The sequence below is a fragment of the Lemur catta genome, chromosome 1 (assembly GCF_020740605.2).
Source record: "Lemur catta isolate mLemCat1 chromosome 1, mLemCat1.pri, whole genome shotgun sequence".
Taxonomy (NCBI): Eukaryota; Metazoa; Chordata; class Mammalia; order Primates; family Lemuridae; genus Lemur; species Lemur catta.
In genome coordinates, this window is record NC_059128.1 from 89,822,060 (window position 1) to 89,843,136 (window position 21,077).

Sequence of the window (21,077 nt, forward strand, 5' to 3'; positions counted from 1 at the left end):
CAGTCACTGGTGATTATTGTCTAGATCTGTCACTCATTGGGGAATAAAATGGTGATACCCTAATTCTATCATGTCTGTGTAGCTTATCAGCTGCAATGTCTTTAAAAGCATATCCCAAAGGTAACTACAATTTTGTTCATTATCATTAACTCATAGAGTTAAACGTAATAGAATGAGTTTCAATCTCTTACAGATATTATCCTTACTGATGTTAAAATTATCTCAGCTTTGAACAGTGGGGACTTCTTCAAGGTGCCTCCTGAATCTTTTTGACAGATCTCTGGTACAACACAATATTTTCTATTAATAGGTTTTCTTGTACATTTTTTTCCCTACATCTGGAATTAGTCATTAATCCAAGAAAGTCTGGTTTCTTTGAAGAGAATCCCATTTAGAGACCACAATCGAGGCACTAAATTTGACTTTTATTTAAAGTCAATTAAGCTAATAAAGTCGATTAAACAAGTCTTCTACTATTGTTTCTAATAAATTCATGTGGCTGCATACCTGTGGATTTTTAAGCGTAAGACTCAGATTTTTAAAAAATTATTCTTATATATTAATGGTGAGAGTTTAACTTGGTACATCTCTGTGGAATATCACAATTTTTATCAATGACTCTTAAAAAAATCTTTTAACCCAACATTTCCACTTTTAAGAATTTTATTATTAGGCTTAGGATTTTCCTCATGGGATTGTTTAAAATAATGAACAACCTGGAACCTCAATGTCCAAATGATGGGAAATTGGTCAATTTAAAAAATATATAATATACTCATAGAAATATTTATATTCACTAAAATGACGTAGTATAATATCAATGTATTATTAAATAAGAAAGGTAGGTTACAAAAGTGTACATATTATGCTTTTAGTCATACGTGCATAGGAAAAAAGTCTTGAAGGCTTTTTCTCCAAATCTTAACAATGCAAATTAGACCACTCTCTGTTTCCACTGCTGGGATAGGACTTGACTTCCCTGCGTCTGCCATGTCAGATACTACTCCCCAGTCTGCTTCCCAGGTTCCAAAATTTTGTTCTTGTTCTCTTCAATCCACCTTGTCTTTGTTGGATTATCTCCAATCACTGTGGGGATTTCAGAAAGAGCAGAAGCTAATAAATATTTTGCTCAATCTTCCATTTTTACCTAGCACCCTATTGCTTTTTATAGGAGAGAACAGATGCTCTGAAGAGCTTATCAATTATAAAACACATGAATTTCTACTGAAAATACTGTATATATGTGTATATATACACTATTTTATATATACATATAAGACACACAAACAATATAGCAGTATAAAACACAAGGGCTAAATTTGCATCCTAATAATATAAAGAGATATAATATAGAGATACAGAAACAATGATGGTAAAACTAAACTGGCAATAAATGGGAAAAAGAGAATCAAATGGAAGTTGTTTTTAATCAATAACATAAAATTAGAGATACTAAAACTGAAGTTGCCCTCCATGGGGCAAACTAATCATTTTTTAGTTTCTTAGAAGTAAAAATCATTTGGGGGAAACTAAAATTTCTTACAACTTTAATGACTTCTCTAAAGATGAACTGTCTCTGGCAGCTGCTTTAAAACTACATCCAGCTTGCTCCCTAGTTTGGGGAGATCTTGAGCCTTTAAATATAGATAATATTTCTTTCCTCTTGTTCCCCTGAAGATGGGCTATCCAGGATTGTAACACATTTATTTCACTGATGCTCTGATATCTTCAACTAGAAATACTTAATGAGAAATTAAAGGCCTTCTCAAGCACAAGTATCCACAATTTCACAGCTGCCAAGGACACCAATCTCATCTTTGTAGAAATAATAATCATTAGGTTAGACTACAGACCATAGATAAAAGTCTTAAGGATACAGCAGTTTGCTCAGCTTGGACAAATCAGTTTTAACTAGTCTGTGACTCTGACAAAAACGAAGTACCCAAAGCACAAAGTATTGAAGACATCTCAGAAAACAAGACTGATCAGATAAAGCTGTCTTTTCCTTAAATAAATTCTTCCCCAAACTGCATGATATTGCCTGATACTACGGGGAACATGAAGTCCAGAAATGCTTAATAAATTTATTTTATTTCTCATTTTGTTTATGAGTTGGTGTCTGAATTTAGGAAACTGAAAAATAAAAAAGAAAGAAAAAGATACAAAGGAAGAGGGAGAGGGAGAGGAAGATTGTCTAAACAAAATTTTAGCATTCAATTAAAAGTAAAAATAACAAATTTATAATTATTTGAATTCATTAATATTAATGGTTCATGACTAAACTATATAACTAAACATAATATACATTTTGATGGGCCTAAATTAACAACGTAAATTGCATACTTACTCATCTAACAAATATTACTTATTTATAGCTAAACTTGACTAAAAGAGAATTTGAGGCAGATTACTCCACGTGGACACTATTCTGAGTTTACAATTCCTTTTCTAGATAACACTGAAATGTCAGTTCTCTCTTTATTTGCTATGAATTTGACAAAACAGTAAAATGTTGGCTCAAAATTTTAAAATATACTTATCATTAAACTAGACTTTTAAAATAAATGAGGTAGTTAGCATTCAAAACTTTGAATACATATAAATAAGACTGTAAGTTTCCAAAATGACTCATCTCTTCCCCCAAGACAAGCACTGAATATTGATTAGAAACAATGTAAAGCAGTTCAGATTAGCGGAGTGTTTTAAAAATGTTCATTGTGTGCAGATGGAGTATCTAATTGGAAATCTACGTGGACTCCAAACTAGGAATAAAAATTGTCTATACTTGTGTGAGAAGAGACAATCCTCTTTCTGCTTAACAGTCTTTCTTTTAGTAAGAAAAAGCTGCCTTGTGGGAAGCTTCTTTTGATAGTTCTCAGAGTTCAAAGAGTATAGAACCTTCACATTGATTTCATCAAGTCTATTTATTAATGCATTTCAAGTTTCAAAAAACCTTACATCTTTGCACAATACTTTATTTTTTGCAATTTTTAGTAAAAATTTCCAAAGTGAACAAAAAAGATACTGTATAAAACACAGTGGACATTAAACTGACAGTAGTATTAGAGCTCATTTGTCTTGATCCTTTTGTTTTACCACATCTTGATTCGCAGTGGAAAGAGTTCAGTGCACATATCTCTTTTCAGAAAACATTTAACTTAGACTCAAAATAAAATAGGGCAGTGTGTGTACCTGCCAAAACCCTACCACAGGATAACATTACAAGCAAAAAATTTACATGTTCCAAAGTCTACCACACTCAAGAAGTTACTAAGAACTCTTGCAGAATAAAAGTTACCATTTTAGAAATGCAAACCCACTTCCAACCTTTGCACAGTCCAAAAAACAAAGGCATTTAAATGATTTAAAAGCAATTACATATATATCTACCTACTTGTTTGTTTAGAATTATTTATAGTCTATCTGGGGTTTCATGTACAAAATTTGTCTCTAAATCATGTACAAAAAGCTGTATTTTGAAAAAAGTCACCACATACTGTACAAGTTTACAAGGAAGAGATCCCATTATTTTCTCTAGCATTTTTGGCCTTGCTGGCTTGCGTCACATTATGAGAATGATTGTGTAAACCTTATACTCTTAAGAAAAAAGGAAAAAAGAAAAAAGCCAAAACACAGAAATCTTTTCAACTTTCCCTAAATTTGAGAAGTCAGGAAAATCATAGCTGTTTACTTCTAATTTAAGCAATGTAACTGGAAAACAGAAGCAATAAATATGTCACAAGCTTAAAATTTTTTTTGTAATGCCCCTTCCATTTCCTGCATAGCAATAGCCTGTTAATACATTAAATGCTTTTGCTTTCTCTTTCTTTAAAATGCCAATTATTTACATCTGTTTTAAAAATAAATTTGGAATGGGACATTGTGCTGTTTCACCTTCATTGTTGTTTAAACATTTTAGGGGAAAAAAAGTCAGAAGGTCTATCTATAATTTTAACTACTAGTTGAGCAAATTACTCATCTTTAGTGGTTACCAACGATCAGTGATGATATGCTGAAAAATCTGTTCAAATATTTTGACAAAGACACAGCTTTTCTTTTCATATCAGACAAAAAACATAATTAGCATACTTTAAATATATGGAAAACACAAATAAGTAGGCTACAAATAAACAAAAATCATTTCACTGACATAATTTCTACCATAGCATGAATAAAATTTTACCTATCAATTCAAAAATGGAATTGAATTAGAAAGTTTAAAATACATAAGCAGAAATGAGACATTTACATAAAGAACTCTGGAGTAGTATGCTGCTTATGTCCAGTTTGCACAACACTTAACTGTGTTCTTCAGCATAGTCACTCATGCTCATAGCAGCCATTTGATAAAGAACAAATGAATATTGGAATCAACTCTGCCATTAAAAAAAGGTAAATTGATTTTCATTTCAAAACTGCCTGTGTAAAGCATTACAGAATCCCGGACCACTGAATACCACCATTCTCTGTTATCCTGAGTATGTCAATTAAACAGTAATTTTTCATTAAGAGCGGAAAAATTTTATAATACAAAGAAACATCCATATTGCAATTTCTGTTTACAATTGCACACAGAAGTACAGTGTACGTAAGAAATACATGTCTGCATATAACAAGGTATGTACATTGGCAAGTGATGTCTCCAATGTTGAGGTGGTCGAGCCTCCTAGCCTTGATTGGCAGTTGAAAAAAATATATATATTTCAATTTGTGATAAAAGTTTATCGAGAGCCAACTTTGCCTGCAAGTGAAGAAAATGCAGCAACGAAGAACAGGGAACACGGGGCACATAATAATATTCTAAGACTTTGTGCCATTAGGTTAAAAATATCTGTCCATAAGAAAATTGGGTTCCTTTTTCACCTCCCACCCCCAAATTGGAATTTTCAGGCTTTAAAATTTAAGTAATTCCACCTGGTCTGAGAACATAATCTCTTGCCATGTTTTTCTTCAACTGTTACTTGTGAGGGTTTAGTTTGGAGATGACGACTTAATAGGTTTCTCTTTGGAGTGAAGTTTTCCCATTGTAGGCACTAGGAAGAACCAAGGCAAAAGCTGCAGTTAACGTCTCATGTGTCCCATTTGGTAACTCTCTCGGGGCCTCTGACGCTGGGGCTGCTGAATGGGTTGCGGAGGTCTCCTCCTCTTTAAAGTGCCTGAGAGTCACAACAAAAGCAAAATAGATTTACTGTGAGCTTTTCAATTTTTAAAAACAAAGCTGCTGTTTCAATAAGAAAGGTTCCAGTTCAGTACTGTCCAATATAATATGAGCTACCTACATAATTTTAAATTTTCTGGTAGTCATAATAAAAAAAGTGAAAATAAAAGTAAAAACGAGACAGGGAATCACCTTAACAATATTTTTATTTTACTTAACCTAATATAGCCAAATCATTTCATTTCCTATCATTTTAAAACATAACCAACACAACAAATTATTAATGAAATGTTTCATTTTTTTATACTAAGTCTTCAGAATCTGGTATGTATTTTATATTAATACTTAATAGCACATCTCAATTGAGACTAGCCACATTTTGGTGCTCAACAACCACAAGTATTATACAGATTAATCTAGATTAATATAGATTCTAAGGACAGAATCCATGAGAAAATTACTAAGTGTCTTTGAGCAAATGACTTAAGCTCTCTGAAACTCAGATACCTAGACTGTAAAACAGGGATGATAATTAACTCATATAGTCTCTTGTGAAGATTATAAAATTCATGTGACCGTGTTTAGCACTTTTTGTGAGGATTCAATAAATGACAGCTAGTTTTTAAAAAAAGTTTTTAAAGGTGCTATTTACTTAAAATGAAAGCAATACACAATTAATTGTTTCATTGAACGGGATCATAATTGTTAACAGTATCTAAAAAGTGTCATGTGTCATGTGGAAATCCCATAAATACTAACGTAAGTTCCACAGTGCTAGCTAACATTGTGAATTTAAGAAAAGCAATGATATCAAAATCAAATTTCCTCTGATTTGCAGTAAGATATGGTCCTAGTATGACTACTTGGCTCTCTTAACCAAAGACAGTAAATGCAGGTGAATAACTGAGAGAAAATAGAGAAAACTATAAGAAACTTAGTTTTGAACTACTTTGTGCAGGGTAGTGGACTTGGCCTGAAGCAAGAGGTAGAGGAGGGAAATGCCTCCAGTTAGCTCCAGCTCCCCTGCCACTGCCTTGGGACAATGTTTGTCCCAACATCTGTAGAGAAGAGGCATCCTGAAGGCAGCATAAAAGCCACAAATACCTTGAAGAGGGGGAGGAATAAATAGATAGAGACTAAATAATCTGGAGCAGTTACTTCATCCCACCTTTTCTCCTCCAAATGCCCAGAGCTAATCTACAGAGGGTCTCCTCCTAATGCTGCGTCTCTCTGAGAGGTAGTGTGGAGATCAGAACCGAGGAGTTGTTTTCAGGGATGGAGAATACTTGACCGTGCTTATTCGATGGCTGAAGCCTCTCCCATAAGACTATTCCACAGACTGGGTTCTGTATTTCCCCATTAGTATCACCCCTGGGAAAATGAGTTTATGTGCCAGAAAATATTTCAAGAACACAAGCATTAAAAACAATAAGAAAGATAGGTGCAGTGTACCCATAGTCCCAGCTACTTGGGAGGCTACAGGGGGAGGATCACTTGAGCCCAGGAGTTCCAGGCCAGCCTGGGCAAAATAGTGAGACCTATTTCTTAAAAAAATAAATAAATAAAAATAACAGAAGCACAATTATTAGAATAGGAAGACCAATAATTTAAAAGTAGCTCAACTACCATAATAAAAACAAGGTAACATATTGGAATATGAAACAAAAACAAGAACCAAGCAAAAATCAGAGTTTCTAGTTCTGAATATTTTTAGACACTCAAGATAAATTAGCATTACATTGGCAGTCATTGGCTAGACTGGACTGATTAAAAAAAAAGCACAAACATTAACTAAATCATTCATCCAGTAATCCCATGTTCAAGGAGAAAGTATTATAAAATTAGTCACTAAACACTCGCTTATAATTGAATTCTACCTGATAAATGATTTTGAGTTATATAAACATACACTTTGCTCAAATGTTCTTACCTGGAAGTGGTTTAGGAGGAGGCAACTTTGGATTACTACTTGGAGTATGAACACTGCATATCTTAATAAATCCAGCCATTAACATGATCAGGGCAATTCCCATAAGTAATACTGCCCACCAATGAGCCTAGAAATAAACAGATTTTTCCACTGAAAAAGCTATAAAATATTCTAGAATATTTTATATTACATAAAACAGAATATATTACATTTTAATTTTTAAAGAACATTTGTTGGTTGGGAGTTGTGCACATACATATTAATTTCTTTAAATATAAAAAATGTTTAAAGGAGAAAAATACCCATAATTTCACCTCCTAGAGGAAACCACTCAAATCTTATTTTCCTTTCAGTCTCTTTTCTAACATGTAACTATGTTTATCATATACACAAACACACATGCAAAACTGGGATCATCTGGCATATAGTTATACTGCATTTGCCTGTGTTATTAAATATTTTCTAGTTTAAACATTTCTTTTTTGCTTCTTACTTTTATAGAGTATGTTTTGTTTGCTTTTATACTCTCCATGGCTTAGAAAATACACAACCTGCTTTAAACTCTACTAGTAAATAGATTTTTAAAATGCTCTTTAACCTATACTGTTTTCTAATCATCAAAGTTAAGAACAAACTTCTCTTTTCCTCTTCCTATTTCATTTAGAATTTGAGGCCCAGACTACTGTTAGGAAATTATTACTATTTTTTAAGCCCTATACTTTGAGGACAATAGAAATTATTTTTATATATATCTTAGTTTTCATTATATTATACATATCTTTCTTTTCATTTAGTTATAAGTTAACTATCTTTTTCAATATGAAAAATGTAAGGATATACACATATATATAGCAGCAAAGTTTACCTAGTGTAAGAAGAAACCAAAAACTTTACTTTTAACTCATATGAAACAAATCAATTTAGCAAAAAAAAAAAAACCTTCAAAAATTATTGATAAAATCTTATAGAAAAATTAGTTTCCATTCTTAAGAAAATTCTAAGTCTGTTTTACAATTTCAAATGTTCAAACTTTGTTTTAAGAGATCATATACTAATAAACATAAAATATTTACAACTGTGAATCTTCACATTGGCTTAACACAGATTGTTATAACACATTATAGAGTTACTGCTAATTATTTCCAGCAAAACTCTAACTTAAGAAGATGTTCTATGATCTGGGACTTAGAACAGTCTATTACTTCTATATTATTTACTTTATCCAGCAGTGATGATGTAATTAAAGTAATACTAATGCTAATTTTAGCATTAATGAAAGTAATGCTAAAATTAAAATGCATGTTGTGGCAAAATATCCCAAGCCAGTTTTTCTGTGTGTGTATAAAGCCTTTCCTACATTTTTTAAAATTTGTTTATTTTGAAAGAATCTCAAACTTACAGAAAAGTTGTAAGTAGAGTACAAAAATCTTTTAAAAACCTGACAGCACCCAAGAGTAACTTGCTAGCCACCATGATGTTACCCCTGAACATATCAGCATATAATTCCTACAACACAAGGCTGTTTTCCTAGATAATTATATAACACAATCATCAAAATCAAAGAATTAGTGCTTATACATTACTAACATTTAATCCCCAGACCCCATTCAACTTTTGCCATTTGTCCCAACACCATCCAGTTCAGAATCATGTGCTGCATTTTTAGCTGCCATGTTTCTTTAGTTGCCTTCAATCTAGAAAGGCTCTAGTCTTTCCTTGGCTTTTATGACCTTGACACTTTTAAGGATTTACATGGGTAGTTGTTTTTATGAAAATGTTCTTCAATATGGGTTTCTCTGGTATTCCTTTATGATTAGATTCAGGGCATATACCTTTGGTAAGAACATCACAGATGCTGTGTTCTTCTCATAACATCCTACCAGGTGCCAAATGATTTCGATTTCATTACTGGTAATGTTGACTTGATCACTTGATTAAGGTTCTATCGGCCAAACTTAACCACAAAAATTCTCTGTCGTAGTCAATGAGTATTTTGTAGGGATGTAATTTGGAACTATGTAAATATCCTATTCTTCGTCAAACTTTGAATGTATTCATTTCTTTATTCCCTTGTGGTTTCCTATTTTATACAAAATGGTTATAATCCATTACTATCATTTTTGGGTCTTCTGAACATATCCCCATCATTCTTTGAGCACTTTCTTACTTTATGGCACAACAGGAAGTTCCAGAGTCATCTTGTTCTTTCCCTACCCCAGCCCTGGAATCAGCCATTTCTCCAAAGAGCCCTGGTTCCTTTAAGTTCTGACCCTCTTAGGTAGACTCTCTCCTTACCCTACTTGCACTCTGATATCCTAGGCCAGTCACCGCTTTGCAGTAGTACACTTCTCATCCGGCTTGGGCTCTGAAACCTCATAGTGGTGGCCTTCCCCACTCTACACCCTCCCAATCTAGTCAGATGCCAATACCCTGCTCTGTGCCACTATAGCTCCCCCCACCTGGCCTGGAAGCCTACCTTGCTTGGCCTCACCTAATGGCTTTAGGAATGAACTGTTCAAGAATAAAGATGGAATAAAAAAGATACACACCCACACACATACATTCATATATATTCAATTTTAAAAGCAAACAGAATGATTCACACTTAGATAAAGGTTTCTCAAAAGTCTTAATAATTCTCCTAAGATTAGATCTCTATATAGGAGAGTCCCATAGCCACCGTATCTTTATTTTCATTTTTATTCTCTATTCTGTGAAAAGTGTCTCATGATGGTCCCTCATATCATTCATTATTGTGAGGACCACAAACTCAAATGCCTATAAGGCAGGTAAGGTGTAATGTAATTCAACCTTACTGTTTAAAGATCTGATTTTTCAAGAGAAGCTATAAATCTGAATTTTTATGTGAAATCTATTTTTAAATGCTGGCAAACTCCTCTAAAATTTCTAAATTTCTAAAAAGAATATGTAGACCATACAAAACATGTTGACAGGGCTGAATCTGGCTTGGAAACCACAACCTTACCATATACTTTCCATCAAATGCCAAAAGAGCCCCCTCAGTTACTCTGACAACTATTGTACACTTCCCAAACACCCTCTGGGGAGGCAGTATCACCTCTACTGTGATCCAATCTATGAGTACAAAGGGTCAAGGCTTTTCCTATGACTTTCAGGTTGACGAGCTAGTTCTGTTACAAAGGATACACTTTGACTCCTAATGTTCACTACATTCTTGAACACATTTCCTTCCTTCTAGTCTTTCCTGCATAAATCATCTTTCACATGGCCATCAGGGTTACCACTACCTAAAATATGGAATTGATCACGTCACTCCTTTATGTCAAACCCTTCTTCAAAAGCTTCCCACCAAAGATCTCCAAGATAGACCATTATGTGGGAGAGAGAAAAAAGCAAAAACAAAAGCAAAACTTAAACACACAATAAAGTGTAGCAAAGTATATGTGATATGATTCCACCTTTTAAAAAAAGTATATAATCTTATAGTGGTATAGGCACTTTCTGAAGAATATATAAGAAATTCATCCTGGGGGTCCAGGGTGAAAAAAGGACACACTTTTGAATGTATTATTTTGTCAATAAAAAAAGGAATAATCAAATTTTTCCCCAAAAGGGGGAAAAAATGATTTTTTGCTTTGGAAAATTCATACTTCTGTGACTTTTCCCACATGCTCCATCTCCATAAAATCTCTCTCTCTGTACCCTCTACTTCTACTCATCCCAAGGCCTTCCCCAATAGGCTCCCCTATATTCTATAAAAATGGCATACAGACTGAAAATATGTTTCCATGTGCCTGTCTTCTGTAACAAACTGTGAGCTCCTTGAACTTATATCCCACCACCCCAGTACCTAGCCCACAAAAAAATACCTATTGGACTAGTTTATTACAGGTAAGTCATTATTCTAAATACTGACCTTGAAACACTTCTAACAGCTCATTCATTATTTCTAGATTGCTTAACACATACAAATAATGTGACAATGTTCTTACAACAACGATGGGGCATAAAAACCATGTTGGTATGTCTAATAATAGCTTTTTAGTATCCATACAGTCTTAAATAAACAGTGATGCAAGTACACAGTATGACAGTAAGAGAGACAGATTGGAGATACAAAGCCTAGATATAATAGTGGTTAAAACTCTGTAGAAAAACAAAGGTCAAAGGGACCTAGTCCCAGTTCAGATTAATATATATGTAATAAAATATGGCACTTGAGCCCTTGAAAACTTCCGGTTCCTTCTAGCACATTGTTCCTGGACTTCTTCCAAATTTTTTCAGATAACTATGTATCTCAGAAGCCCAAAGCTTGAGATGTTTTAGTGGCAATGTTGACAGTAGCTCTTCAGAATTTAGCACCTGGGGAAATGGAACACGGCAGTGGATAGAAGGTAGCAAGAAAAACTAAACAAAACAATGGTGTATCTGAGAGTGTTAATTAAGTATGGCCACCTTTGATAAGAGGGTTTTTTTTTTTCTGATGCTCCCTTTAAAGGAGAATAATCAGAGTGACTTAAATGCTAAATTGAATTTTTTCTTTTTTACATATACTATAAAATCTGGGAAAAGAATATCAACCAGGTTAGTAAATGCAAAACATGTGTTTCATCTCAAAAGAAAAGATCACAAATTGTCAACCTGTTGGTCTGACAAAAAGGAGAGCTGTCATTTCATTCAACGAACATTTAATGAGTTTAAACCATGTGTCAGGCTCTTATCTGTCATAGTGACAAAGGTGTTAAGCAAAACTTAAGAGGCAAAGAGAAGATATCCAAAAGTTTAAAAAATAGCCGAGAATTTAACCAGCATTATATCAACACTGAAAAAATAAGTCTACATAAAAAACAGAAAGATGTTGCTCAATACAGGCATTTAAATATAGTCAATGACAAAGCAAAAAGTCAAAATTTACCAGTCTAATTTATTATGTATTAATTACAATAGTGTTTAACTTAATAATCTAAATAAACAAAAAGGACCTATAAGATAACAAAACAATAAAACAGGTAACACCCCAAAAAAGTGCATGAATGGGAAGGAGGAAGACACACAATCAAGTCTCTTTCAGACATAAAATAATCCACTGTTTAACTTAAACATCTCAGAAAAAGTCAACCATATAAACCTTTCAGTGAATACTCAAGTATTTAACAATCTCACTGTCAGCAAATACACTCTGGACTTCTTGTGGGTCACAAGACCATGAGGGACCCACAGTTCCTTGTCATGATACTGATCATGTCATCCCTTCATGGGCAGAAAGCTTCCTTTCCATACTTCCTTCAGAAGATATTAGTCTGGACTTTGACTAAATATTCTTCTCCTATCCCTCAAACTATCACTACCACTACCACCACCAATCTGCCAAGCAGTAAACAACTAGCTACTAAACTTTCAGTTACTTTAAGTTTAACCTAGGCAAGCTAGATAAAATATCACTGAGAGGAATCTGAAAACATCACAGTTTCAAAATTAAAATAATATGCACACTTTTATTCTTTTTTATATAAATTATTACGTTTGAGAAATCTGCTTCATTCATCTAGCATATGTATACTGCGTCCTTACCATATGCTAAGCGCTGTGATAATCATTGCATCTTTGTTGTTAAAGTTTCATAAGTGATACCTATGTGGCCTACTCTACCAGGCTATGATGCACTCTACAAGTTCACAACCATCTTCCATTTTCATCATATCGGGATGACAAAGTAGAACATTTCTGTTACAAGTCTTTGAAAAAAGGAGTCATTACATTGTAAAAACTGGTGGAGTGGGTGTGGAGGGAGGAGGAGAAGAGAAGGTTCCCAAACTTTTGCATGCACCATCATCTAATGACTCAGTGGCTGTGGAGTAGGACCTGAGAATTTGCATTTCTATCAAGTTCCCAGGTGATGCTGATGCTGCTGGTCAGGGGACTATGCTTTGAGACTACTACTACACTGCTCTAGATTAGCGGTTGGTAAATATTTCCTATAAAAGCCCAGATAAATATTTTAGGTTCTGTGAGGCCATGCAGTCACCATTGCAACTACCCAAAGTGCAAAAGTAGCCACAGACAATGTGTAAACAAATGGATGTGACCATGTTCCAATAAAATGCTATTTACGGACACTGAAATTTGAATTTCACATAATTTTTTAAAGAATCCTATTTTGATAATTAAAATTTTTTTCAACCATTTAAAAATGTAAATTTAAAAATGTAAATGGTTGAAAAAACATTAAAACCTATGAGTCATACAAAAATAGGCAGAGTGTTGGATTTGGCCCATGGGCCACAGTTTGCCAACCCCTGTTCTAGATGAGTGGTTCTCAACCCTGGTTCTTCATCAGAACTAGCTGGAGAGTTTTAAAAGACCCAGATACTTAAGCCTAATGCCAAGAGATTGTGATTTAACTGGTCTAAACCCTAGGGTGATTCTTGTGTACAACTAGAATTGAGACCTACTGCTATTAATCAATGTTTCCCCAAATAACTTGTAAGGTTATTTAGGGTTTCGTAAGCTTTACATGAATAAAGGTTTCTGGGATTTGGTAAGTTTGAAAAAAGAAGTTTAAAAGGTTTCTGTATTGTAGGGCTTCTCACAATTTTCTCACAAATCTCTAAGAGGGGACTAGGGTATAGTGTTTTCCAGATTCATTTGACCACCAAACCCCTAAAGGATTTCATGAAGCTAGTGTTCTACTAAGCACTGGGGAGTCAATACTCTAAATCTTTCATTCATAAAGAATACCAGATAGTTAATACTTAGATTCATAAAATTAGAGCAAAATATGACAACAGAAGTTAATTCAAACATTAGAAAGTGTTGATTCTTCATAAAAAATAAAAATATAAACTCCGAATAAATCTGAACAAATTAAAAAGAAAAAAGCTACAAAATAGCAGGCAATAATTTAAAAGGAGAGGGGGGAAAAACAAGAATAAATTTGAAAAAGATAAAGGTAAAAGATGGTTTTCTACAATGTCAAACACAACACAAAAGATATAGAAAATCAGAACACATTAACCATGGAAGAAACTAGAAAAGAATTACTAATACCCTTAACCCCTAATTAAAGAAAAGAAGGTAGGATACAAGGTCTCAACAGAGTCAATGGTGAATGTTCTCATCTAAGAACTAGATGACTACTTGATAAATCTAAACATTTATCATTATCTCCGGGCCAGACACATAGTAGGCACTCAGCAAATATAGTGAATATATTCTGAAAAATCAAAGCATGGCTGTCAAAAACAACTCTTTACAGAAAAGAAAGTATAATTTCCATGGCACCAGTAGCGGTCAATAACCCATACCCTGAACTGTTAAGGTTCTTCCTCTACTTCGCATGAGGAGAAAAGTTGCCAGTGTACCATAGAAAAGAGACAAAGAGCACCAGACACCACTGGAAAGAAAAGTCAGTGAAACTAAGTCTTCACCTCTTTCATTGCTTCTTATGCCAGAGCATCCTGATAATCTGTATTACTAACTGGAAGGACACTTCCCTAACATGATGAAAGGCCAAACCACGAACTATTAATGTGACAAAATAAACTCTGTTACGAAAGTGAACTCTGAACATAATGAAATGAGACAAATAACTTATAAGGAATTGGATATGTGTTATCTTACTGCTTGGCCTGGTTAATGTCCACAAATGCGGCAACGGCCTACTGGTATTCCTCAGGCATATGGGCCATGCTATTCAAAAGAGAGCCATATGAATATCAACATTGATATAAAATAAAAGCATGTGCTATTCCTACGGCAAACTTCTATCAACCTAAAAGCGCCTGATTAATGAGTTCCAGAGCACAAGAGAAGACTTCATATTGCTAAGTCATTGTAAGAAGCACTAATCTTCAAATCTAAAATATGAAAAAGGTCTAAAAAAATACTTAAAAGATCATGTCTATTAAATATTTTTAAAGTGAAAATAAACGAGCTTTTGAAATTTTAGATACAAGCAGTCCCCAGGTTAGGAATGAAATATGTTCTTGAGAACATCCTTAGGTCAGATTTGTATATAACTCAGATCCCTGATGAATAGTGCATATACAGCAACAGTAATAATAACAACAATATCATAATGGCTCATATGTGGTAATAATAATACAGTGTAATGCTGTAATAATACTACCCCTGTACTATAATAAGTTACAGAAATTACTGTGCTCTTTCATTTAATTCGAACAAACAGAACATAAAAACAAACTCATACAAAAAGTTTAGACAGAACATAGATGAAATATCAAAAAAGAATATTAAAAGTCAACACTCACCTAACGTTGCATCAAGGTAGGCTAATAGGAACGTTAACCTTATTTTGATCTTCTAACCAAATCAATAATAACCTTTCCATTTCAATAATTAATCTGCTATGCTGTTTAGTATAATAATAATGGTGTTTTTATTGGAGCACTGCCTTTCACACATTACATTATTCTCACTTTATCCTTTATAACTGTTCCAACAGGCTAGTGACTGAAGCCTAATGCTTTCCCAATGAATGATGGCATCTGGTCTTTCTCCAAACACTTAATTATTTCTACGTTCATTTCCATTGTAATCACCTTTCTCTTCACTGTAGGCTCACCCGGACTTTCACTTTGGAGGCATGGTCATAAGGGTAAACACAGACTCACAAAATTGAATAAAAAAGTTAAGATGAAAGTGATGCTGTCCGTAAGCAACCGTATAAACAATGAGACAAGCCACTAGCCAAACGATGCTGTGCCAATGAACCACTTACACCATGCGGGTTTGTTTACATGTATGGAAGAAACTAGTTCCTGAATTATTAATTTAATTATAAATTACTCTTATGGGGAGCCTTGGGAGCCTGTTTGTAAGTGGGGTCATCTGTAACCCAGGGAATGCCTGTAAGTCAATGAGTCAAAACTAGAAATAATGGAGAAAAGTGAAAAAACATTATGTTCAGATGATATGATTTAGTGCTTAGAAAACCTAAAACATCTAGCACAATATATACTTAGCAGTATGTAACTCTGAGATCCCCATTAAGAGATTTCTTTTTCTGTACACACTGTCCACTATAGTAGACAAGTACATTACATTTCTACTTATTATTAGAGAGAATCAGAGAAAAAAAGAAAAAAGAAAAAAAGAACTGGATCTGAGTTGAAAACAGGGAAGTAAAGGACGAAGAAAGGTAAGTAAGTTGCCTGAAGTCACAGAATTGATAAATACCAGAAAGATGATATGAATCCTTACATGATTCTCAAGACTATGCTGTTTCCACTATACCATAGTGCCAGACAGGACCTTTGCCTTAACAGGTATTTACTAAACACCTATTATGTAACAAGCACAGGAATACAAAATGAGTAACACGTTTTAAGGAGATCTAAGTTAAGTCAACTGCCCAATTATTTGGTTTGAAATCTAGGTCTCCTTTTCTAAATTCAATTTCAATGCTCTTCCCACTACACAGTCATTACATATCTAAAAATCACATATTCTAACACATAACGTATTATCCTCCCTATGAACAACAAACATTTTAATGCTGGAGGCAACTACAAAATTTTTACTATATAATGTTATTAGAAGAGTGCCGAAAAGGGCTGACATACCACATAGACATCTTTTGTACTTTTAAAGCAACCTTGGTCCTGAACACACACACATACAAACATAAAAAAATACTTTGGGAAAGGATGGAATCTGAGTTCTAAATCAATTTCCAAAGCAAACTATATTCAGTTCAATCATTCTCAAATATTAATAGATCACTTGCAAGTTTCCTGCAGATATTTTAATGCAAACACTTAGAAAGTATGAGTATTTAAGTGAGTTGAGATAGTTATTCTCAGCAATATTTTAAGAAAATTTCAGGTAATTTAATGTTTGCATAACTTGGAGAAATGTGGGCTTAAAAATAATACAGTTAAGTAGATTAATACTGGATCAATATCCATCGTCATCAACAGATCTACCAATGGCTCTGTGTCTGATCTTAACTCTGTTCAATATTTTCTATCACAGACAAGACAAAGACTCAGAAATTATATTGAAAGATCAAAAAAAAACTTTATAAAACCACTGTCATTTTCATTTCTCCTGTTCAGCAAAGTAGAACTTGCTATCTGTCATACTGAGACCAGAGAGAAGTATAAAAATCAAGCAGGGCTTTCCCAAACAACTTGAGGAAAAAGTCCCATAACTACGTCCTAATTATATGGACCAAAAGACCAAGCAACTCATCCAGGACATGGACCAAGGAAGAGAGTAAAACTATGACTCCCATCCCCTACTAACCAACCTATGAACGACACACATGTGGAGATTCTGATCACTTCAGAAGGCTATTAACCAAGAATATTTGCACTTTAAAAATCTTCAGATAAAGTAATTCCAGTATAAATAAGAAAGAAGTGATTTTACTCATGACACTGGTGACTTCTGGCCAAGTAAAATTAAGATCAAACCATTTTAAGTTAAAATTTCTTTATAAATAAAAACCATACTTACCACAATCCATTCGGCAATGTTTTCATAGAGCTCTGGACTAAAAATTGCTTTTTTAAGCCTAGCTAGAGGACCATCAGCATCTACTAATCTGCACCGCATGAAAACATCACAGTAGCCTCTAAAATCATTGCAAGGGGATCCAGGTTGCAGGGTGATGGTTCGACCACTGAAGTGCTTGTTCCATTGCACAGACCCTGTACTGGCACAAGTCGATGGGTCCACTGGAAAAGAAGTGCCAATGTAAGTTGAAGACCAGATTTCCTAATGGGCCAGTTGGGGAAAGACAAAGTGGGAAAAAAAAAAACTGCCTAAAATCATCACCATGACATGCTATATAGACCTGCATGACTTAGGCTGGATAATGCCATTAGTAATTCACTTTAAATGTTACAATATAAAAAACCAACCAACAAGTCTTTATTTAGTCCCTACAATGGCTTTACAACCTTATAACAGTGTTAATATAAATTACTGCCATAAAGTTGGCAATGTTGTATTTAGTTTTATCATTTTAAAAACACTACAGGACCATAATGCAAGAGACACAATGCTATGCTACATTTACAATTTTCTCAAGAAGACAGATTTACCTATAAACTACCTATCCAAACTATATGTCAAAATTTAACACTTAAAATTTAGAGAAAATAATGGTTTTTAAGCAGATTTTATACTATTATATTTTAAATGCCTTACTTTTCTTCATACAGCAGACATGGCATAATTCCTTATCATCTTTGCCATCAGAACTGGCACAGGTACACTCCTCCAAGCCATATTTCTCACAGATAGAACCTGCACATTGCTGGAAGAAAAATAAAAGACAAATTATTTAATCTCTGTACAGTCAAACCTATTGTTCATAGTAATAGCCAGGCAGGTATAAGCTTCCAATGTCAGAGTAATTAAGTGGAAATACATGAAAAACAAACATAGATAAGTATCAGAACTGGATCACAAAAACACATTTGAAAAAGAGTAAATGCAAGTAAGACAGTAAATCTTGTAGAGCAATGACAACTTAAAAAAACACTAAAACAAAAGCACAGAAAGAGATTAGAGGAGCATAAATTTATGTTAGTTATTGTGGCTCCTTTATAAGAATAGAAAACTTAAATGTTCTTCATGTAGAAGAAAGTGCTGATCAGCCACGAAAGCTTTAAAGGCTTCACATTCAGAGAAAATCACCAGAAAAGTTCTTTTATTTAGGCTATGGAAATATTAATTTATAAAACTTAAAAGCAGTATAGACAAAGTCACATGCCTAGCTGTACAACTGTTTCCTCTAGAGAATATCAATGAAATGTAGTTGGAAAGATGAAAGAGAAGTCAGTAGCTAATTGAATGCCACCTAATAAATTCATGACTTTGTGGGGAACAGACAGTAATATTACTTAAACAGAGACTAAGATTAATTACTTTAACTATGTAGCTTTAAGTGTCAGTGATTATCCTAAAAAATAGATTTTCTAAATTTACATTTTTCTAAAATTACATATAAAAAACTATAAAAAATCAAATACTTACCCCATTAATGCACACTTGTGTATGTCTATTACAGTCTGTGAAGTTTGGTTTGGGATCAGATGCTGGACAGAGAGCTGTGCCGCCATTACATATTCCTTCTCTTGCACAGTCTGAATCATCCCGACACTTTTCAAACTTTGACTTGAATGCACACTGTGCTGTACAACAAGGACCTTGACTTGGACTAGAAGAAACAATAAGTGATTTAAAAAAGTAAATCACTAGGTATTTTCTATATACCATTAGATGTTAAAGCAGATTAGATCCAAATTATTAGATATGGTCCTAATTTATAAATTGTAAATCTTGTCTTTTAAATAGTAAGTATATTACTGGTATACAACTTCAAATATGGGAATAAGAGGTGACGTCAGCAAGATGGCAAACTAGAAGCCCCTAGCACTCTTCCCTTCCACAAAGACAGCCAAAACAATAAATAACCACATTTTAATGAAAACTAAAGGAGAGCACTGGAGCACATCAAAGGAGTTAGCAGAAACCCTTTTGAGCATCGCAATTCAGGACAGCCACATAGAGAATGGAAGGAAACACCAGGACTCTGCCGCCCCATCCCCCAGCCAGGATCAGCTGGGAACCATCAGGAACTTCCCCCCATGGTGAAAAGGTAGGCAAGAGGATCCCAACAGCCCCCACCAACACCTACAGTCCTCACTACTGGGGTCCTCTGCAGTCCTCACACACACTGAGCCCAGCTAAGGGAGCTGCCTAGAGGCCACACAGCTATGCCCTCCCCAGAGAAAGAGCCAACACTGTGCCCCACACTCTGTGGCTCATGTGACTATTGTGCTATGCAATCCTTGAACTGGAACTAATGATGAAGTGTGCCTTGTCCTCAAGGTGAGTAGTCATAGCACCCCTTTAGTACTCAGGCTAAACTGCCATCCCACAGCTTGACATCCCACAAGCTAAGCTGAGAGCAAATGTCACACCCTTCCCTGTGGGGCCAAGTAGTTCAACCTACCCTTCCCCTCACTCTCTCTAGGGGCTGAAGCTGCGCCCCCCACCCCCCAAAGAGGGTATTTTGGCAGAACGTCTCCATTTACCTCTTTCAGCCACAGGTATGCCCTCCCCCTAGGGGCCTGAGCTGACACTGCACACTCCCTTCCGAGGATACAGTGCTTTGGCAGAATCTTGCATCCGGGAGAAATAGTGCCTTGGCAGAGCTGAGCAGCTGTGCATCTCAGGCTGAGCTGATGTAGTAACCCACATCCTAGAGCAATGGCTGAGCTGAGACACCATGCCCTACAACTCTAGCACCCCACTTCCCTGGAGCTAGATTAGCCCCTTGGAGTCTGAGCGGCTGAAACACTCCTCTTCCTGGAGAATAAAGTTATTGATGTCCCCAGGGCCCAAGTGACAGCTGTGCTCAGCCATTCCAGGGTGCTTGTTACTGATACACTTGCCCTCATAGAGTCTAGGATACTGCTGAAGCCCACCATCCCAGAGTCTAGACTTACCACTACATGCCTCCTCATCCCAAGGGACCCAAGCTGCCATTGAGCCCTACTGGCTAAGGCTCCTGAATTACAGCCATATACTGTGTCCTGGCTCAAATCTTTGGAGCACCTCTTCTTTCCTGGAGCCAGGCCAGGGCTGTGCCCTAGGTCCCACAGCTACAACCTGGCCCCTGGCCCCAAGCTGCTGGAGGATGCCACAGAGCCACAGATCCTGGCACTATGGGCAACCTACATATAACCCTGCCACAGAGAGCAAGACCAGGTGACATAATAGAATTACAAGGCACTAAGCCTAAGACTCCAGCCCCACATTTACGCTAAGCACCTGTACCTGGAACCCAGCACTGTGGCAGTGCTTTAGGCCATGTCAGATCTGACACCAAGAGGAATCCCCTTGGCTAAGTTTCACCATTGTGGGAAAAATGAAAACAGGAGGGCTCCAAAACCCCTTACCACCAAGGACATTAACAATCTACACCTCTGCTGTCATTACCACAAACTTCTAGATTGTAAGCCACTG

General features: G+C 35.2%; 1 protein-coding gene across 2 annotated transcripts in view; it reads right to left on the reverse strand.

The window, feature by feature from the left end:
- Positions 1-2,905: 2,905 nt before the first annotated feature.
- The window catches only part of ADAM10 (ADAM metallopeptidase domain 10), a 127,642-nt gene continuing 109,470 nt past the window's right edge, over positions 2,906-21,077 (reverse strand). The window contains exons 12-16 of one of the 2 annotated variants that reach the window (XM_045530224.1): positions 19,080-19,263; positions 18,249-18,357; positions 17,553-17,773; positions 7,089-7,215; positions 2,906-5,156 (exon numbers count right to left, since the gene is read on the reverse strand). In XM_045530224.1, coding sequence (XP_045386180.1) covers positions 5,062-5,156; positions 7,089-7,215; positions 17,553-17,773; positions 18,249-18,357; positions 19,080-19,263 — 736 coding nt within the window. In that variant the 3' untranslated portion in view covers positions 2,906-5,061. Of the gene's footprint in view, positions 5,157-7,088; positions 7,216-8,920; positions 9,169-17,552; positions 17,774-18,248; positions 18,358-19,079; positions 19,264-21,077 lie in introns of those variants that run through there. The other variant, XR_006729826.1, reaches the window with a different exon arrangement.